The following is an 18,767-nucleotide window of genomic DNA, read 5'->3' as shown; positions in this document are numbered from 1 at the left end:
GCCTGAATAAAAAAGGAACAGGACCAGTTTCACCAAATATATATATACACAGTATATATATCAATTAATCAATCAAAATCAATAAATAATGCAGTTCGCATCACAATTAATACTGTACAATATTAACTTTGTTCCTTTTTAAAGTGTATGCCCGAAGATACACTTAAATAAATACATTCGGAGAAACGGGCATAGTTACGCTCGCTAACCCCATTGTATGCATACAGCCTAAAAGCTAACTGTTGGCGCAACTCACCGGTTCCGCCATTTCACGAACGTAATCGTGCTGTAGTTGGCTCTCACAAATTGTAATTCAGGCGATAAATCAATAACGTTTCAAGTGTTTTCAGTGAAATGAAAACTAAGAATTCGGCATCAGTCTCCTCACGGCCCCTCTCGCATCACCCGACTCACTTCCTGGAACCGTTTTATGGGCACCGATAGGCTGTGCGGGGTCATGTGACGCCCCAACTGTCGCTAGGAGACGACTAGAAACGCCAAATGAATTGTTTCTTCACCTGGGTTACAAACGGTAGATGGAGAGCTTTGCCTCTCGGCTCAGCTCCCTCTTTGTGACAACAGTAAGGTAAAGCGACTGCAATATCTCTCCTGCTGCCCCAATTCTCCGTCCAATCTCACACTCCATTGTTCCCTCACTCGTGAATTGGACCAGTGAGTGCTGCAAGTCACAGGCCGATGACGCAAACAGGACCACATCATCTGCAAAAAGCAGCGATGCAATCCTCAGGCCACCAAACTGTAACCCCTCCTCACCGTGACTATGCCTCGATATCCTGTCCATGAAAATCACGAACAGAATTGGTGATAAAGCATAGCCCTGGCGAACGCCAACAGCTACTCGGAGCAAGTCCGACTTACTGCCAAGAACCCGAACACAGCTCTCACTTTGGGTGTACAGGAATTGGATGGCCCTGAGAAGAGGCCCCCTCACCCCATACTCCTGCAGTACCTCCCACAGTATATCCCTGGGGACCCGATCGTACGCCTTCTCCAAGTCCACAAAACACATGTAGACTGGATGGGCATACTCCCAAGCCCCCTATAGGATCCCTGCGAGAGTAAAAAGCTGGTCCGTTGTTCCACTACCAGGACGGAATGCACATTTTTCCTCCTCAATCTGAGGTTCGACAATCGGCCGGACCCTCCTTTCCAGCACCTTGGAGTAAACTTTCGCAGGGAGGGAAGGGAGGGAGATCAGGGAGGCCATTCCTCCCAATCACGCCCCTCCAAGTGTCTCCATAATTGCCAACATGTGCATTAAAGTCCACCAGAAGAACAATGGAGTCCCCTGCAGGGATCCCATCAAGGACCCCATTTAGGCACCCCAAGAAGGCCGAATATTCCGAACTGATATTTGGTGTGTATGCACAAATAACAGTCAGAGTTTTCCCTCCCACAGCCTTAAGGCGTAGGGAGGTGACCCTCTCATCCACCGGGGTAAACTCCAACACAGCGGCGCTCAGCCGGGGGCTTGCGAGTATCCCCACACCTGCCCTGTGCCTCACGCCAGACGCAACTCCAGAGTAGAACAAGGTCCAACCCTTATCCAGGAGTTTGGTTCCAGAACCAAGGCTGTGCATGGAGGTAAGCCCCACCAGACCCAACTGGTAACACTCCACCTCCAACACAAGCTCCGGCTCCTTCCCCGCCAGTGAGATGAGATATGGCAGCGCACCCGACCTCATCGGTCTGCCCTGAGGGTGATGGATCCACAGGGGTGGGAAGAGTTCATGTTGCTTTTTTGGACTGGGCCGGGCCCCGTGGCAGACCCGGCCACCAGGCGCTCGCTGACAGGCCCTCCGTCCAGGCCTGGCTCCAGACGTGGGCCCCGGGCTTCCTCCGGGCAGGGTCACATTTTTCCTTTTCCGTTTTTCATGGGATCTTCTGGAAGATATTGTTAGTTGTTCAAATTGGTTTCTATGTCGGGCAAGGTCAATGATCAACATCTCTGTATTGTCTGGGTTTAGGAGCAAGAAATTACTGGACATCCAACTATTCACGGCAGAAAGACAGGCCTCTAGTTTAATTAATTCAGATCGATCATCTGCTTTTATGGGCATGTAAAGTTACAATGAACATAACAATGAAAACTTATTCGAAAGCTGGGTATAACTTGACCAAAGAGGTGCAACATACAGGCAGTATAACAAAGGACCGCGTCCAGACCCCTGAGGGAGGCCATATTTGACATCGGAGAAGGCGGAAGTTTTATTATTGTAGGAGACACATTGTGTCCTATCAGATAGATACGATTTTAACCATGCAAGAGCTAACTCACAGACACCAAACTGCCTCTCCAGTCGGTCAAGGAGTATACAATGATCTATAGTGTCAAATGCTGCACTAAGATCAAAAAGTAAGATAACAGAAGTAGCATCAGAGTCCATATTTAATAGGAGATCATTTACAACTTTAGTTAGTGCTGTTTCAGTGGAATGGCAGGCCTGAAAAGTGGATTGGAACGGTTGGTAAAGGCCGCTAAATGATAAATAATCTAAGAGCTGTTGAGATACCACCCTTTCTAGTACTTTAGATAAGAATGGAAGGTTAGAAACTAAGTGTAAGTGAAAATAACTATAAGTGACTCAAGTTTAGATGTCAAAATATTTCAATTATTATTTACGGTGTTAATGCAGTTACAACACTGTGATATCACTCGCTGTTTTCCTGAAACCTCAGAGTCGAATTCTAATTTTGTTTCTATACAAGATTTACTTGATTTGAAATCATCGTTCATTGTTGCTTTAATCATTACAGTATCTTGTTTTTTGGCTTCATGAAAAAACCTGTGTGAAGAAACACTGGGCAATACCTGAAAACACAACTTAAAAATTATTTTTACCATAATTAAATGTTGCCTTTGAAAAGCTGAATGCCAAAAAGTGGAGACACGTTTTATACTGTGATCACATATATTTTATTTCAATACACTTTAACTTATGGACAATACCACAGTAACATAAATTGGTATTAAGGTTCTGGTGCTTTCCCGGTACTGGATAGCACCAGAACAAAATCGGGTGAGAACAGGATGGCTAGTAACCGTATCAAATTTGTCTAAACTGTGAATCTGTATTACTCTATTCCTCATGTGGCAAGAGGTCCCACAGGAGATGAAATGTTTCCAACAGAGGAGCGGAGAGCTATCAAGGCCACAAACGACAGCAAATGAGTGCCATAACACTCAGCTGAAGTGCAACAATTGTACATTAGAAAACATAAATATGACATTTCTAAGGCAATAGGAGAAACGCTGGCTAATAGGAAGAGTGCATGGGGGGAAGGTTTACACTGATGTTTGGATCCCATCACCATCTGCTCTCTTCAGAGCAGATGGTGGTGCGAGTTCTCTCACACAGACACACACACACACACGTACATACACATGCTCACACACACATGCGCGCACACACACATGCGCGACACACACACACACACACACACACACACACACACACACACGCACGCACACCATTTAAAGAACATTATAAAAGATTAATTGTCTATATAGCATTGCATTCTGGTCTTGTAATTTTTCTGATTCAATCTGCTGTTCTTCACCTTTTTTTTATATCCCGTGTTCATGTCTTCTCTCAATTCCTGCAGTAAACTCAGAACAGCTGCTGTTTCGTAGAAAGGAAAGAAGCACAGCGTCAGAAAAGCATGGTCTAACATCAGCACCAAGGCATATGAGTGTGTGTGTGTGTGTGTGTGTGTGTGTGTGTGTTTGTGTGTGCACGTGTGTGTGTTTGTGTGTGTGCGTGTGCTTGCTATTTTGCCAAAAAGGGTTATGAAGCACACCATCCATGTATAATTCACTAGCACCAAGGCCAGTGTCATGACACTGATGCTGAGATAATAAGCGTTTCCCTAGTGATGAGTTATGACAAGCGTCTAGTCAGAAGACTGGAAGCGCCATAAGACATATACTTGGTAAGACCATATACTTGGTATGATCTCTATTTGCTACAGTGGAATATTATGTTGTTTATGGTGATAAAACTGGAATGACATTGATAAACTTCCATTAAGACTATAACTTTTTCCTCTATAATATACTAATGGCACAGTACAGAGCAGGAATACAACAGCCATCAGTAAATGTATATTAAAAATGTGGAACACAAATGCCAACTTCAAATTTGAAAAACAGAGAGTAAAGTGTTTTTCCAAGGATTCAATATTTTATGTTTTTGTTTTCCAAGATGTTCCTGGCTCTTCCTCACTACTGCCCACAATTTGGCTGCTCCATTTCTGTGGTGCATTTCATTGCAGAGGTAAAAAAAAAAATTTCAAGACTGCACTCAGAGCCTCAGCAACAGCTGTATGCATATCATCAACTCTGAATAACTGTTTCAAGATGCGGAAGCATTTACCAAATTCCACAGTTTAATTAGCAATTCAGGTTAACCTGCATTTTTACCCTAATAATAAACTATAAACTCTTGATTTGGGTCATCTGACTTATTTTACAGGTTTAGCAGAATGGTATTTGTGTTCCATAAAGTGTGAAAAGCTCGAGGGCTATCCTCCAGGGGGCATGAATGCACAGCGAAGTTGATGACAGTCTACTCATTTGAATCTACGGTATTGTTTAAAAATGACAGTTTATGTTTGATGATTTTACTATAAAAAAGGACTGAGTGCTTTTTTTACATTAACTATTAATGATTTTATTACTGCAAATAGTGGCTGGAAGGAACTGTTAAGAGCAACTGATCCCAAAAGTCTAAATCAGTGGATGGCTCCACCACTTTAGAGCAAAGGGCCGCTCTTTGAATGGCCTACATTTAACTCAAACATTAAGCACTTGTGTTGACATTTTTGGTCTGTGAGTAAGTGAGCATATGTGTGTGTGTGTGTGTGTGTGTGTGTGTGTGTGTGTGTGTGTGTGTGTGTGTGTGTGTGTGTGTGTGTGTGTGTGCGTGTGTGTGTGTGTGTGTGTGTGTCTGTGTGTGTGTGTGTGTGTGTGTGCGCGCGCGCACATTCGTGCACCTGTGTCTTCATGTCTCAAGCCAGGTTTTTCTCAGTTTATCTTAGGATGGACAATTGTTTGGTTGCAGTTATTCGTCTCCCACCGTGTCCATCTATCTCTGTCTGTCTGGTTGGCTGGTAAACAGGGAAGAATATTTTCCACTGTGAAGGCGAGCAGTTATAAACAGGGTCTGAGCTCAGACAGGAGATACAGGGTACTGATGATAAGCTCATCTGTTTTCCAGGCACACTTCCAGCAATTCTGTATCTGGGGAAAAAATCTGAATATTTTCTCTATTAATGTGTGACCTTTTTTGGGTATGTGCTTTGATTTCCCTTGAAGGTGGTCACACTGCAGTCTTTGTAAGATTCTTCTTACTTTAAGCCTTTGGGTTTTATGACGGGATGGGATTTTATCTATGTGATCATCTAGTTTTTTTTAACGTTGCAAATCAAATCCCTAGAAATAAACTATTTTACTGACTGCTCTGGCTAAACCTTTGAGGAACATAAGAATATTACACTAACCTTCCTCTAACTATTCTGTATTGCACAGGATTAGTTTGGTTTACCAATCTGGAGGGGCCAGACTGATTGGATGGCTGCAGACAGATACTCTCCCCAATAGACAAATGCTTGTCTACCTGTAGGTGACTCACCTGTGAGTGAAAGGAAGATTTGCATCCAGGAGAATTCTTATGATTGTGTATTTTGTATGTGATACAGTGCCCCTCCACTTTAGGCTATTTGGGGTGGAATGTTCTCCATTTCCTCGAAAAGCATCAATTTAATTAAAGCCGACCTACAATTTCCACTGTTTTATTGTTCCACTAAACAAAGCTGCTAGACCACAGCTGTTGTTTTCAACCTGAAGCAGATGATTTATACAAAAGATTTTTTTTGTATAAGGTTTGTCCTTCCAGACAAACTGTGTGTGTGTGTGTGTGCGTGCGTGCGTGTGTGCGTGCGTGTGTGTGTGGGTGTGTTTCAATTTGGGGACCAGCTTGCACATTAAGGGCTAGGTGCTTCCTTTTTATTCATGTGGATGATGAATTAAATGTCATTCACAGTGTCAGATTAACATACCATTAAGGGTGGAGTTTGTGTGAGCGTGTTTGTGAGCATGTGTGTTTTGCTTGGGGCTGCTAAGCTGTGATCATTAATGGAGAGGTGAACACATGGGGACTGGAATAGACCATTCAACAGAACAAAGGGCTGGCAGGGTGTCTGAAGTTTTGTTCTATTGCACTCTCTCTATTGTCAGTGTTTGATATTGTTATCCTGTGGCCCAAAAGCCGCCTCTGTTCTCCCCATTCCAGTTTGGTCACTTATGACAAAAAAAGTAATTGATCAAATGTTCTTCACACAGTGAAACTATTCCCGCTAGTTTTATATATAAAGTAAAAACCCTTTGCTTTTGCAGTGAAACATCAGCCCTACCTCAAACTTAATTATCATCAACATTTTCCCCCTTATTTTTAAGACAATATTTATTGGATGGTTTTTTTTTTTTATTATTGAGAAAGGATTTTGAGCCAAAATACCTGGGATTCTGTTAACTCAACCTTTGGACTACTCGAGAATGGTTGATATTTACAAATGTCATGAATCCAGCTTTCCAAGAAATACAAGCAAAGCGCAGCTGCTTTGCAGCAATGGGTCATTGGTAATGAGTGAGAGACAAAGCTTGAAACGTCCTGCAGCTTATACATTTGAGAATATATTAATTATAAAACACAGCTTCTGTATAATTTTGCTGTAAGCATTTTTACATATTTTTTGCTGTGACTGTAACTGATTTAGCATAGCATACGTCCTGCACGACCCAGGTATTATTTCATTAACTATTCCCCTACTTTTCCCTCACTCTTTCCAAATCTTTCTTGACACCTCTGCACCGGATTTCCTGTTGTTTTCTGTTTACAATGGATACCACCGATTTAAGGCATTAAGTGTTAATTGCTGGATTTTAAAAAGGGGAGAAAAGGGTCAGTGGTGAATGCCGTTTTAAATGAATTTAACAATAGAGACTGCTGACATTAATTTGGCCTCTAGAGGACCAGACTAGGTGTTCATGGTGTTCACCAAACAAACAAGTCTACTCATGGTTGACTCATTATTCATGTCTTCTAAACCTGGCTACGCTGGAGAAGTGAGTTCTGTCTGTGTTAATTACATGGTGGGAACATTCATTACAAGCTAATAGACAACATCCTGTGTTTATGTGAGTATCTATTCCACTGTTGAAAAAATGATTGAGAAACCATCATGAACACAGTGTCTTTGTGTTTGTGTGTGTGTGCGTGCGTGCGTGCGTGTGCGTGTGTGTGTGTGTGTGTGTGTGTGTGTGTGCGGTGTGTGTGTGTGTGTGTGCGTGTGTACGTGTGCACGTGTTTACGTGTGTGGTTGGTGCCAAGAAAGAAATGGGATGAGTATCTAATGAAGTTCCACCTATCAGTGTAAATACAAAGATAATATTGATTGGCTGTGTTGGAAAATGGGAATGAACAATAAACAGAGAAGATGTGTGCATGGAGAGTTGTTTCCAGCTGTCTGTCTGTTTGTCCGTTTGTATGTCTGTCCGTCTATCTAAACAATGTCTCCACTTAGGTTTACTTAAATTCACCAAACAAACTTTTAAAAGGTGATCACTTGATTAAGATCTAAGCTCTAATTTTAAAAATGAGAGAGGATATTAAACCAAATATAATCTAATAACTGAAGGATATTAACCTAGGACAAAATTATTAAATACAATTTAAAAAACTTTATAGCATATGTCTATGTACTATAAGGTTTTGTCCATTCTCCAAATGTTTTGTACATTGTCCAAAATTTGGGGATCACATCAGTTTTCTCTGGAGTCTTGTAGCTGTGGTCAGAGTGTTGCAGGAATTCAACCACCACTTTACAGAAGCTGAATAGCAAGCTGACCCTGAGCTAGTATCTAATCACGATCACCATGGTGTATCACTTCAAGTTAACCTTTGAGTGACCTTTTAAATAAAGGATGTGTTCTCGAGTCCTGATCTGGCCAGGGATGGTTCCACCTTAAATGAAGTCTGCAGCACTGAGCCCATGTTCCCAAAATATCTGGATGAAAGATAAACCGTCTCCTCTCCCATGCCTCCCCTCCCTCCCCTCCTTTCCTCTGACTGCAACGCTCCTGCAATCTTTTCCTCAACTCACCCCCTCCCGTCACTTCCCACCCTATTTTTTCTGTCTCTTCCCACCCCCTAATCTTCTCCTTCATATTACCCCTTCGTTTCTACTCCTCTTCTGTTTTCTGCTCACCCCACCCATGAGTGATTCCCCTCCTCTTTCCCCTCCCTCTCTCCTCCCAACCTAACCTCTACCCGTTCTTCCTCTGGTCTCAGTCTTATTCGCTCCCCTCCTCCACCTTTCCCCTCCCCTCTGTCATCAACTGGTATATAAGAGCTTTGCATCCCTCTCTACCTCTCTCACACACAGTGTGTGTTTGCTGGGTAAGGGGATAGTCTCGGGGAAACTGGGGATTACATCGTCTACCTGTCTGTGAAGGAAGTATTTTGCTGTCTGGATTTTCCTTTAAAGAGGTACGGCCGTACCATTCAAATAATAATACAGAGTAGCATGGCATGTGCTGCATCTATGATGATACTAGCTGTGCAACTGCCCTCCGGTGAAGGTTTTCTGAGGCATTGTTAATGCTACCAATCTGCTGCAGCCCAGTTCACCATTGTCAGATAGAAATAATACATTACACATTTCTGCATTTATATTTTCAACAGTTCAGTCAGTATTATAGATTATATACTATGAATCTAATATAAAAGTGTGACTAAGTACAGATTTTATGTGTCGGATATAACTTCGGTGTTTATTTTCATAAAATAATGGTTTAATTGTCACCTATGTGAAAGCCTTCCCCGTGAAGTTTCCTTTTGATCCCACTCGTACCTTGCTTTGAACATCTAGTTCTAAAAGTTGATTCTTTTCATTTTTCCTTATGTATCCATACAGAAATTGATGATTTTATTTGTCATCCCTCAGATTTTGGAATTCAAAAACCAAGCAAAATCATCATCCTCGCCTAAACGGCAACATATTTTCCTGCTACAAACATCATCACTCCTCAGACCCATCAACACTGAACACATTTGACATTGTTGAGGAGACCATGGGCAGCAACTACAATGTCACTCTCTCAGGCCCTGCCCCATGGGGCTTCAGGCTGCAGGGTGGAAAGGACTTCAATATGCCCCTCACAATCTCCAGAGTAAGGGCAATGCACACTCAAATCACATCTATTATGCAATTAAAGCACATCCGTTTTATCTCCACATGTGTGTGAAGCAGTTATCCAATCAAAGTTGATAAATTATCGAAAAATTGTAGAGCAATTTTTCTTCCTTCATACCTCTTATGCTCCCCTCAATCTTTTCACCTCCTTGCCATATTTCCAGTGCCTTCTTGACTCAACCCCAACAAGCAGAATTATGACAAGTCAGCTGAATCATATGCCATCTGTCATGTATTGACCACACAGGAAACCTTTTTGCTCAATATGCATTCCACTTCTCTGTCTGTAGTGAAAGTATAGCAATCAAAGCTCTGGCACAAGAACCTTGGCTTTGGTCTCCCTGTCTGAACACGTAACTTGATGATCCCTTGGTTTCAATGCCTGTCAATGTCTACTTATAACAGATTTCCTATTTTTGCTGCCCCATTCTGCCATTCAAATAAATTCACACGTAATATTTTATTTCAGTAATTTAAATACATTATTAATTTGAGACCGTGAGAAATGCCTTTCACCTCTACCTTTTCATCTGTGTGGAGAAAAAATAAAATAAGATGAAACACGCCGCATGCACAAATTCTTAGTATTCACCACACAAAAATTTATGGCAACGCGACAACCATGATGAATGGCTTGCCAAATTTGGTGCCCCTCTGGGGCGAAGTTTGGCTGCCATGTTTCTGTTATTACTTCAGATATAATACTGCAATGTGTGTGTGTGTGTGTGTGTGTGAGTGTCCCTGTGTGATTGTGTGCATATTGAAGATGCCATTTGAGTAAATGAGGGGAAAAGACAGAAAGAGAAAGAGAAAATGAGACAAGTCAAAGTACACATTGAAGTTATGATATGTAGATGGTGTCACATCAGAAATAAGAATTTATGAGAAAAATGACCAGCATTACAAAAGATGTAGAAGGAATCACATCAATGCCAAAAAATTAATGATAAATGGAAACAAATAATGATGTTGGTCAGTGAAGGTTCTTTTATTCCCAGAGCTGTTGGTGGTAACTCAACTATAATTGTCTCAGCAGCTACTCTGACCTTTAATGCAGTATCACATTGACAGTTCTATGGTTTGAGGTTTCAAGACCCTGGCCAGCCTGCATGAAGCATAAGCTGCAAAGTAGTTTCTGGTGCTGATACATTAAGTGTCAGTTAGGGTTACTTAAAGCTATAAAGTGTGTAGTACGTCAGTAAAATGACTGGGTCAAATAAAGCCAAATAAGTCAACGACAAATCAATCAAAGTGAGAGTACAAAAGAGTAGTGTTACATTTCTATATTTGTGAAACTGGAGTGGTTACATCATTCTGCAGTTTTGAACGTACAATTATACCTTATGCAGTCATCATTTTGACTCAAGTCTCAAAATATTATTTGGCTGTCATTTGAATTTATGAGAGCACTGATTTATGAGACAAATATACTGTTAATCACAACAGCAATACACTGGTTTAGGAAGACTTAGACCCCAATTACAAAACAATATTTGTGCTTTTTTCTTTTCTTTTCTTTTTTGCAAATTGGAGAAAGTGGAGAAAGTGCTTCATTCATCCTGGAAACTTGAACCTGAAAAATGATTGGAAACTGCGTAGTACGCACAACAGAGAGGTAGTTAGCAGTGTAACCATTCAACAACATAGAAAACATTACACAATTATTACCTGGAGTGTAAATTAAAAGAATCTACATCATGAAGTCCATTTTCTGTCTATTGTATGCTATCTGCATATGTGTATGACTGGAAAAGACAGAAAGAGATATGTAAAGCAAGACTGTGGCATCAGTGTTAAGAGTGATGTGTTTTATCAGTTTGCATGATGATGCAATAAAACCATTTTCAAAAAATCCCACTTTTCAAAAGTTTGCTTTCCGGGGCAGATGTTCTTGTGTAATGACTAAAACAAAAAGTAAGTAACTAAATGAATAAGATTATTGTTCCTGTTGACATGGTTTCTTGTGAACAGTTTTTTAAACTATGATGGATAGTCACTTTTGAGCCTTGGGTCTATACATGGTGTCAAATATTGATTAGCAGAGTACAGGCAGAAAAGAGTAGCAGCATGGGATTGAATGTATGGGGTGAAGTCCACAACTGACTGCTGTAGATGACATGATATCACACAACAGGTAATCACTCTACATATACGCCTTTATCTTTATTTTTAAAATCTGCATTTCTCCCTTTTTCAAAGATGTGAGTCACTCCTCATAAAACAATACAGTTCCATCTAAACTCAAATCTCATACAACCTATTAAATCCATTTCACGGAGATGAAGGACAGCGCTTCTGTCTAATCATACAGTTGGTTCTAAGAAGGAACCACATAATAGGGGTTATTAGAGAACACAGTCCTCCTGCCAAACCACAGCAGCAGCTGTTGCTAAGCTCTATATCTATGTGGATATTTCTTTTATGGCACAAGTTGTAGCCATGGTATTATTATATTTTATCGGTATTGCATCATAGGTTTGATGAGTGACCACAGAACAAGAGATATCTATATAGCGACTACTGTTGTTCATGGTGCTCAAAGTAGTGCTATGAAACATATCTGTAATTACAGATACTGTACTGGAGAACAAAGGAACACACTTGAGGAACAGCAAAACTAAGGGGGTTGCTAAATTTGATTAGATACATTCTTTCTTTCAGGACAGACTAGTGGTAAAAATGTTCAATTCAAATGTATGAACATCTTTGGTGTAGGACATTTTTTGTGCTTGGAGTTTTCAGGCGGATTGATATTGAAATGAATTTGGCCAGAGTAGTAAGACACATAGTCTTCCTTGGAGTGACACAGATGGTGGTAGTGGCTGATGAAGCTGATGAATGATGAAGTTGATACATTTTTCAATACAGTCGTCCTGAAGATACTAACATTCAGAGACACAAACAAAGACACGCCACAATATCTAACTATTGTCCTGCAGTTCCCCTTTCTGTTTCAACCCCGCCAAGCAGCTCCAATACATATACAGTGTATGTGTCAACAACACTCAACTCAATCCATATTGTCCTTGTCTTGTCTCTGAGCGTGTCAGCCCATCAGACTTTAACGTTTGTCATGGCTGGTAAAGCAAACGCTGGTAAAAGCATTGGTAGTGGCAACAATCTCCGATGACCACTCTGCCTCTCACCAGCAATAACGTCTCCGTCCTCCATTGTTGTGACGGTAAGTTAAGCAACAATGCCATACAGTGGATCGTCAACATCAATAGCTGACTCTGGCTGTTGTTGTTGGATGCTGTTAAAAACTTGTGGAGAAGTGTTTTCTTATTATTCTCCTAAAGGATAGAATTATAAGGAGCAAAAGTTTATGTAAACTAATCTGAATTCAACACAATTGTTTGAATAACAAGCGATGCTTGATGGTAGATATTGGCACTACACTATACATACATATTTTAATATGACGTATGTTTTTAATCTTACTTATTGAACAGTAGCATGATGTTGCCCTGAGCCGTAGTTTGCACATGTGTTGGGCTGTGTGGAAATTAGTGAAGCTTGGGGAAAGGGAACGAGAGTTAGATACGAGTCTGTATTGTGTCTCTGCTTGGAGTTCCTGTGTAAATAGATGAATTATGTCTGATAAAACCTGTATCTGTGAGTTCCATCTCTACAGCAGTTATAGTTAATACCCGGGGTATTACAATGTTGTGTGCTTTTAACAGTTTTCTAGTGATTTTACACGGACAGGCTGGATTTGTATTTTTTTGCGCGTATTTCTTGAAAACTGATGTATAAATGAGAACGCCCTAAATGCCCTATATCTATTTTAATTTTATTTTATGCTGTTTTTCTGACCTGTAATTGATTTCGGTAAGTTTTAGGGAATATTACTTCCATATTTAGAGGAGTAATGGTATTTAAATGACCTCAAATGATGATTATAGATTGAAATTTAATAAATAGTGACTTATGAACAGCCTCTCAGAACCAACGGTGTTTGTAGGTGACCACCTGTATTATCAGTGGTGGTTAGGTGTGTGGTGTGTAAAAAAGCAGCATGAATGATCTAGCCTAGAGGAAGGGAGAGAGTCATTTAAAAAGACAATGTCAAGATGATTGGCTGATTGAAGGTTGTGTTATACTGGTAGACAGTTAGGACCAACTCATGAGAACAGCTGATGACAATTGACGGCCAACCTGCTTGTTGGCAATGTCATTGGGAAATATTTAAAAAAGAATAAAACTAATTCATTAAAAGTTCTGTCCTTTGGATTAAATAATATATGTAACACACACATTTCTAATACAGTGGTAAAAAATGTAACGTTGCCTCTACATTTTGCTTATTTAATATACTCCTGTAGATCAACACGTCTTTGTGTCTTGTCACAAATGGGTTAATTTTGTGACTGCAGAGCAAAGGAATTGGTCATTATCAGAGCAGTGATGAAACTCACATGACATGCAAGAAATACTTGACTTGTGTGTGAACCGTCTCTGGTATCAATAGGAACTTAGGTAATGGTACTTTGCTGTTCAGATAGGACCATGTAATTGTAAGCAATGCTGTGATTATTGTATACTGTCTTTAAAAGCATATACAGAACATCTTGTTTTAGTGTCATTTAATGGTTGTGGAAGAGTTTTTACAGAAAATGGCATGCAGAGAGATTCCGGTTATTGTTAGCCTCAATAAAACCATTTATTGTGAAATCCAATAACCTATTTTATGGATCAAAGGCATTCTCAATAAAAAAAACCCTCATACGCAGAGACAGCAAACACCCACCTGCTATTCCAAGTTATATTTACAACACAGGGAATCAATAGAGCTTTTAAAAGGCCACCCATTTGCAGGATTTACTGCTACAATAATTTAAGGGAAGGTGGCTCAGGGGAGCATTGTGCTTCTAAGAATAGATACATCATGACACAGGTCAGCTCCAATGACAGCACCCACTCAGTACAAACTGGTCTTGGATCTGTACCCCCTGTTTTTGAGCCTCTTGGGTCCAGGCTAAATACTTACCAGAGTACATCATGAGTATTTCAGGGACTCAACATAAGCTGTAACATTATCCCACCATCAGTCATTTATAAATGTCAGTATGTTTTATCATTTATCTCTTATTAATGTAATATGTTTATATTGGTGCATCAGTACATATTCATGCAGCTACTGATTCTGAGATTTGAAATGAGTTTTTTTTTTGTGCCTATTCCTTGCAAATTTATGTGTCACTAACTACATGAATCTTGCCTCTTGAGTTCTCCATGTTTGTAAAGATAAAAATATGTGATGAAGTTTGTGCTGTGACTAAAGCAACATGAAGGGACAGCTAATTTGTATTAAAACCTTTTTGAGACAGAACGCTATTCCAGGAACAGCAGTGGCAATGGCAACAGTAATGCATTTCAACAGTCAGAGATAACCACTGAGCTAAGTAATGGCTCTATTTAAAAGACTGTGCCATACATAGTCTTTTCTCGCTCTGCCTTTCTAGCTCGTTCATTGTTCTTGTCTATATTTCTTTCTCCTATGATCACATTGAATCATAAACCTCGTTCTAAATCTTTGTGCTGTAACCTTTTGCATCAAACTGCCTCAGGGAGTTGACAGCTCTGTCTTATGTCTCAATAATAGTTAAATCAGTCTAGATCAAACAAATGACGTGCTTCTCTCTGTCTTTGTACAATAATCCAAGATCCAAAATCAGCAACTTAGCATTTCCTCTCTCACAAATCTGTCTGTCAGTGGTTTCTCTGGGTTTTTGTCAGAGCTGACTTGTTGTATTTGGATAATATAAAGACTAGACTCCACTGCGGTTACACTCAAATATTTATCTTAACTTCCTAAAAAGTGTGAGATTTGAGACTATTTTAAGATTTGCTCACATCCTGTGTTTTATGGTTTTAATACCACTATTATTTTAATCATAGGCTCTTGTGGAGTAGGTTTACACCATTATGTTGGTGAGAAACTGAGAAAAAAAAAAGGCGGGGGGGGGGTATTTTTCGAAACGTTCTCTTCCCCTCATGTTGCATGTTGACAGATGTTCCTATTGGTGACCTTACAAAAGCATGTCTGTCTCCACCGGTAATGGACTGACTAATCCATTGTGAATAGCCATGAGTGCCACACATGCCAACACAGGCACCACACTGAAATTAAAATCACACCTTAAATACTTTTAGCAGTCAAAAAGCTTTACAGTTTTTATGAAATCCAGGAGAGTTGACTTCTGATTTCATCAGGTGACATTTAGAAATGGTCTCTGCTAATTTAAAGGCTTCTACGGGGATTCATGGATTTCATCAACTGAAAGACATAAAAATAAAAGACATAAAAAAAATCCTTATAAACATCATGCACAACATAGTTACACAATTTACCTCCTTGATTTAAGCAGCACATGTTTGTGCAGATTGTCTTTTAACTAGAATGAACGGAATTATTGGAGACCAGAAAACGTTTACGACTCTGGCAGACAAACACACTCAGGCAGTGAAATCACAGAACTTGAATACTCTATTGTTTAATGCAGCTTAAGTAGAGTTTTCACAGTAGCTGTTACAAGTTTTGTCACGGCTACACTGCTTTTTTTCTAGGATACTGGCCTTATGGTGGATTTTTATACATCAAAATAGTATTTGTTAAAAAAATGTTTTAATTTTTTTTTAATTTAACCTTTATTTATCCAGTTTTGCCTCATTGAGATTAAGAATCTCTTTTTCAAGAGGGACCTGGGCCAAAAAGGCAACGATAGTTAATGATTGAAATTATATGAAAAGAGTTAATGACTGTGGTTAAGAAGGTCAACAGAAGGATAAGGGTTGGCCTATGGGCCCAGAAGGAGATGGTAATATTAAATCAAGGCTATGTTTTAAATTAGGTTTATAAAATGTTGGTTTTGTTTCACCTTGTTCTCTGCATCTCAGATTGAAAGAGGAATTAAATGTCGGGTCTCACCGAGCATCAATTTCATGTTTGAAATGATGATGAAAGTGTTCTCTGAATGTAACACTTTTAGATATTAACTCTGTCTGACCAGAAAATACAGTTAAAGCTATTTTAATTCCCCAAACCTTTTAATGAATTTCTTAGTTTCTGTGCTGCAAAACCCACTTGAGTGAGTTATAACACCCACATGCTGCACTTTTTCCAGAACATTGGAAAATAATTGTTACTCTAACTCACTTTAATGTTTTTTGGCCACCTTTCTGTTTTCAGAGGTCAAATAAAGCATCCTACTTCAAAAATATGATGGAGAAGCTGAACGTGATATATGACCTGTAACCTGAAACCACCATTTGAATTAATTACAGACTCTGTAACATGCATGCCAATGATGACGCATGACTGACTTACTGTGTGTTCCTGAGGAGTAAGAACAATCCATGCTTGTGTTCATATGACTCTATGTTTCGGAGCCTGTTAGTCCCTCCAGCACCACCACAAACATATCATTGAGTCCAGCTGGGAATGGTGACCTGTTTGCAGTTTAGCAAAGCAAGGTTTGGTAATAAATATTGTCATTGTTCTCCTGTTGAAGAAAGAGAGGAGGAAAGTGTGTTCGTAGGAAGAGAGAGTAGAGGAATACCAAGAGTATAGGACTGAGAGTAGGGACATTGAATGTTGGAGCTATGGCAGGAAAAGGTAGAGAGTTGGTTGACATGATGCAGAGAAGGAAGGTAGACATATTGTGTGTCCAGGAGACCAGGTGGAAAGGTAGCAAGGCTAGATGTTTAGGAGCAGGGTTCAAGTTGTTCTATCATGGTGTAGACAGGAAGAGAAATGGGCAGATTTGGTATCCAGGAGAGGAACGCAGACGGACAGATGGTAGTTGACTTTGCAAAATGATGGAAATGGCTATAGTGAATACTTTCTTTCAGAAGAGCCAGGAACATAGGGTGACCAATAAGAGTGGATGTAGGAGTACACAGGTAGACTACATCTTGTGTAGGCGATGTAATCTGAAGGAGATCAGTGACTGCAAAGTAGTGGTAGGCAAGAGTTTGTAGGATGACACTGGTGGTGAGGAAGATGAAGAAGGCAAAGGCAGTGCAGAGGACAAAATGGTGGAGGCTGATAAAGAAAAAAAAGTGTTGCATGACTTTTAGGAAGGAGTTAAGACAGGCTCTGGGTGGTCAGGAGGTGCTTACAGATGACTGGACAACTACAGCTAATGTGATCAGGGAGACAGGTAGGAGAGTACTTGGTATGTCATCTGGAAGGAAAGTAGATAAGGAGACTTGGTGGTGGAATGAGGACGTACAGGAGTGTATACAGAGAAAGAGGTTAGCTAAGAAAAAGTAGGACACTGAGAGGACTGAGGAGAGTAGACAGGAGTACAGGGAGATGCAGCATAAGGTGAAAGTAGAGGTAGCAAAGGCCAAACAAGGGGCTTATGATGACTTGTATGCTAGGTTGGACAGTAAGGAGGGAGAGACTGATCTATACAGGTTGGCAAGACAGAGAGACAGAGAAGGGAAGGACGTGCAGCAGGTTAGGGTGATTAAGGATAGGGATGGAAGTCTATTGACAGGTGCCAGTAGTGTGATGGGAAGATGTTGATGAACGGGGAAAATGAAAGAGAACGAAGACTAGAAGAGGGGGCTGTTGCGCACCAAGAAGTAGCGACGATTAGTCAGGATGAAGTGAGGAGGGTATTGAAGAGGATGAAGAGTGGAAAGGCTCTCGGTCCTGATGATATTCATTGAAAGATTATTTTGTGGTGATTGAAAGTTAGTCATCTTCTCCATATCTAATTTCTTAAACAACATACAAGAAGAAGATACTAATTATTTCGTTTTTGTGTGTTTTAGTCAATGTCTGAGGGATATGTTGTCTTCAGATGACTACACAGCATACTCATGCTAAAACTCTGTTTTCAGATTTTTGTATAGATGTTCCATATCATTAGATTGCAGTAAGGTATGTTGTGTCATTCAATTATTTGATAATACAATTTCATTTAAATTTTTTCATTTTATTTGACTTTCATCCTTCAAGGAGTCAGTCTGCTGGAAACACAATTCTGTGTAAACATGGAAATCAAATCTCTATTGTATTTCTTTTCTAACCTACTGGTCAAGATGAATGGCTGCCCGTAGAGTCTGGGTCCTGCCTGAAGTTTCTTCCTCATGAGGGAGTTTTCCCCTCCACTTTCAGTTTTGCTTGCTCTGGAGGATTTTGATGGATCTTGTTGGGTTCTTTGAAATATTTGTTGATGTGGTTAGGTGCCTAACAAATGAAAGTTAATTGATTGACTGATTAATTTATTGATTGAAATGCAAGCTGTGTGACTGCATACTCAGAAAAGTGTAGTTTGTCATGTGAACACTGGATGCTGTTCCAGGTATTTCCATGACATAACTGAAATAATTACATGGTTTATTTTTTTGAGAAACATGAATTACAGATGAAACATTGCCTACCACAGTTTGCAAGGTGTTACTGATGAATTACAACTGGTGATGTCAACTTCTGTCTTCCATATTTGATATATTTTCCCTTTTTTTCTGACTTT

The 18,767-nt window shown here is 40.0% G+C and overlaps 1 protein-coding gene across 2 annotated transcripts in view; it reads left to right on the top strand.

Annotated features, from left to right (window-relative positions):
- The first annotated feature begins 8,380 nt into the window (after window positions 1-8,380).
- Window positions 8,381-18,767, top strand: part of pdlim5a (PDZ and LIM domain 5a) — a 53,721-nt gene continuing 43,334 nt past the window's right edge. Inside the window, exons 1-2 of one of the 2 annotated variants that reach the window (XM_068310293.1) lie at window positions 8,381-8,570; window positions 9,028-9,253. In XM_068310293.1, coding sequence (XP_068166394.1) covers window positions 9,155-9,253 — 99 coding nt within the window. In that variant the 5' untranslated portion in view covers window positions 8,381-8,570; window positions 9,028-9,154. The remainder of the gene's footprint in view (window positions 8,571-9,027; window positions 9,254-18,767) is intronic. The other variant, XM_068310295.1, reaches the window with a different exon arrangement.

The sequence above is a fragment of the Antennarius striatus genome, chromosome 3 (genome assembly GCF_040054535.1).
Source record: "Antennarius striatus isolate MH-2024 chromosome 3, ASM4005453v1, whole genome shotgun sequence".
Taxonomy (NCBI): Eukaryota; Metazoa; Chordata; class Actinopteri; order Lophiiformes; family Antennariidae; genus Antennarius; species Antennarius striatus.
This window is presented reverse-complemented; position numbering and strand designations above follow the sequence as displayed.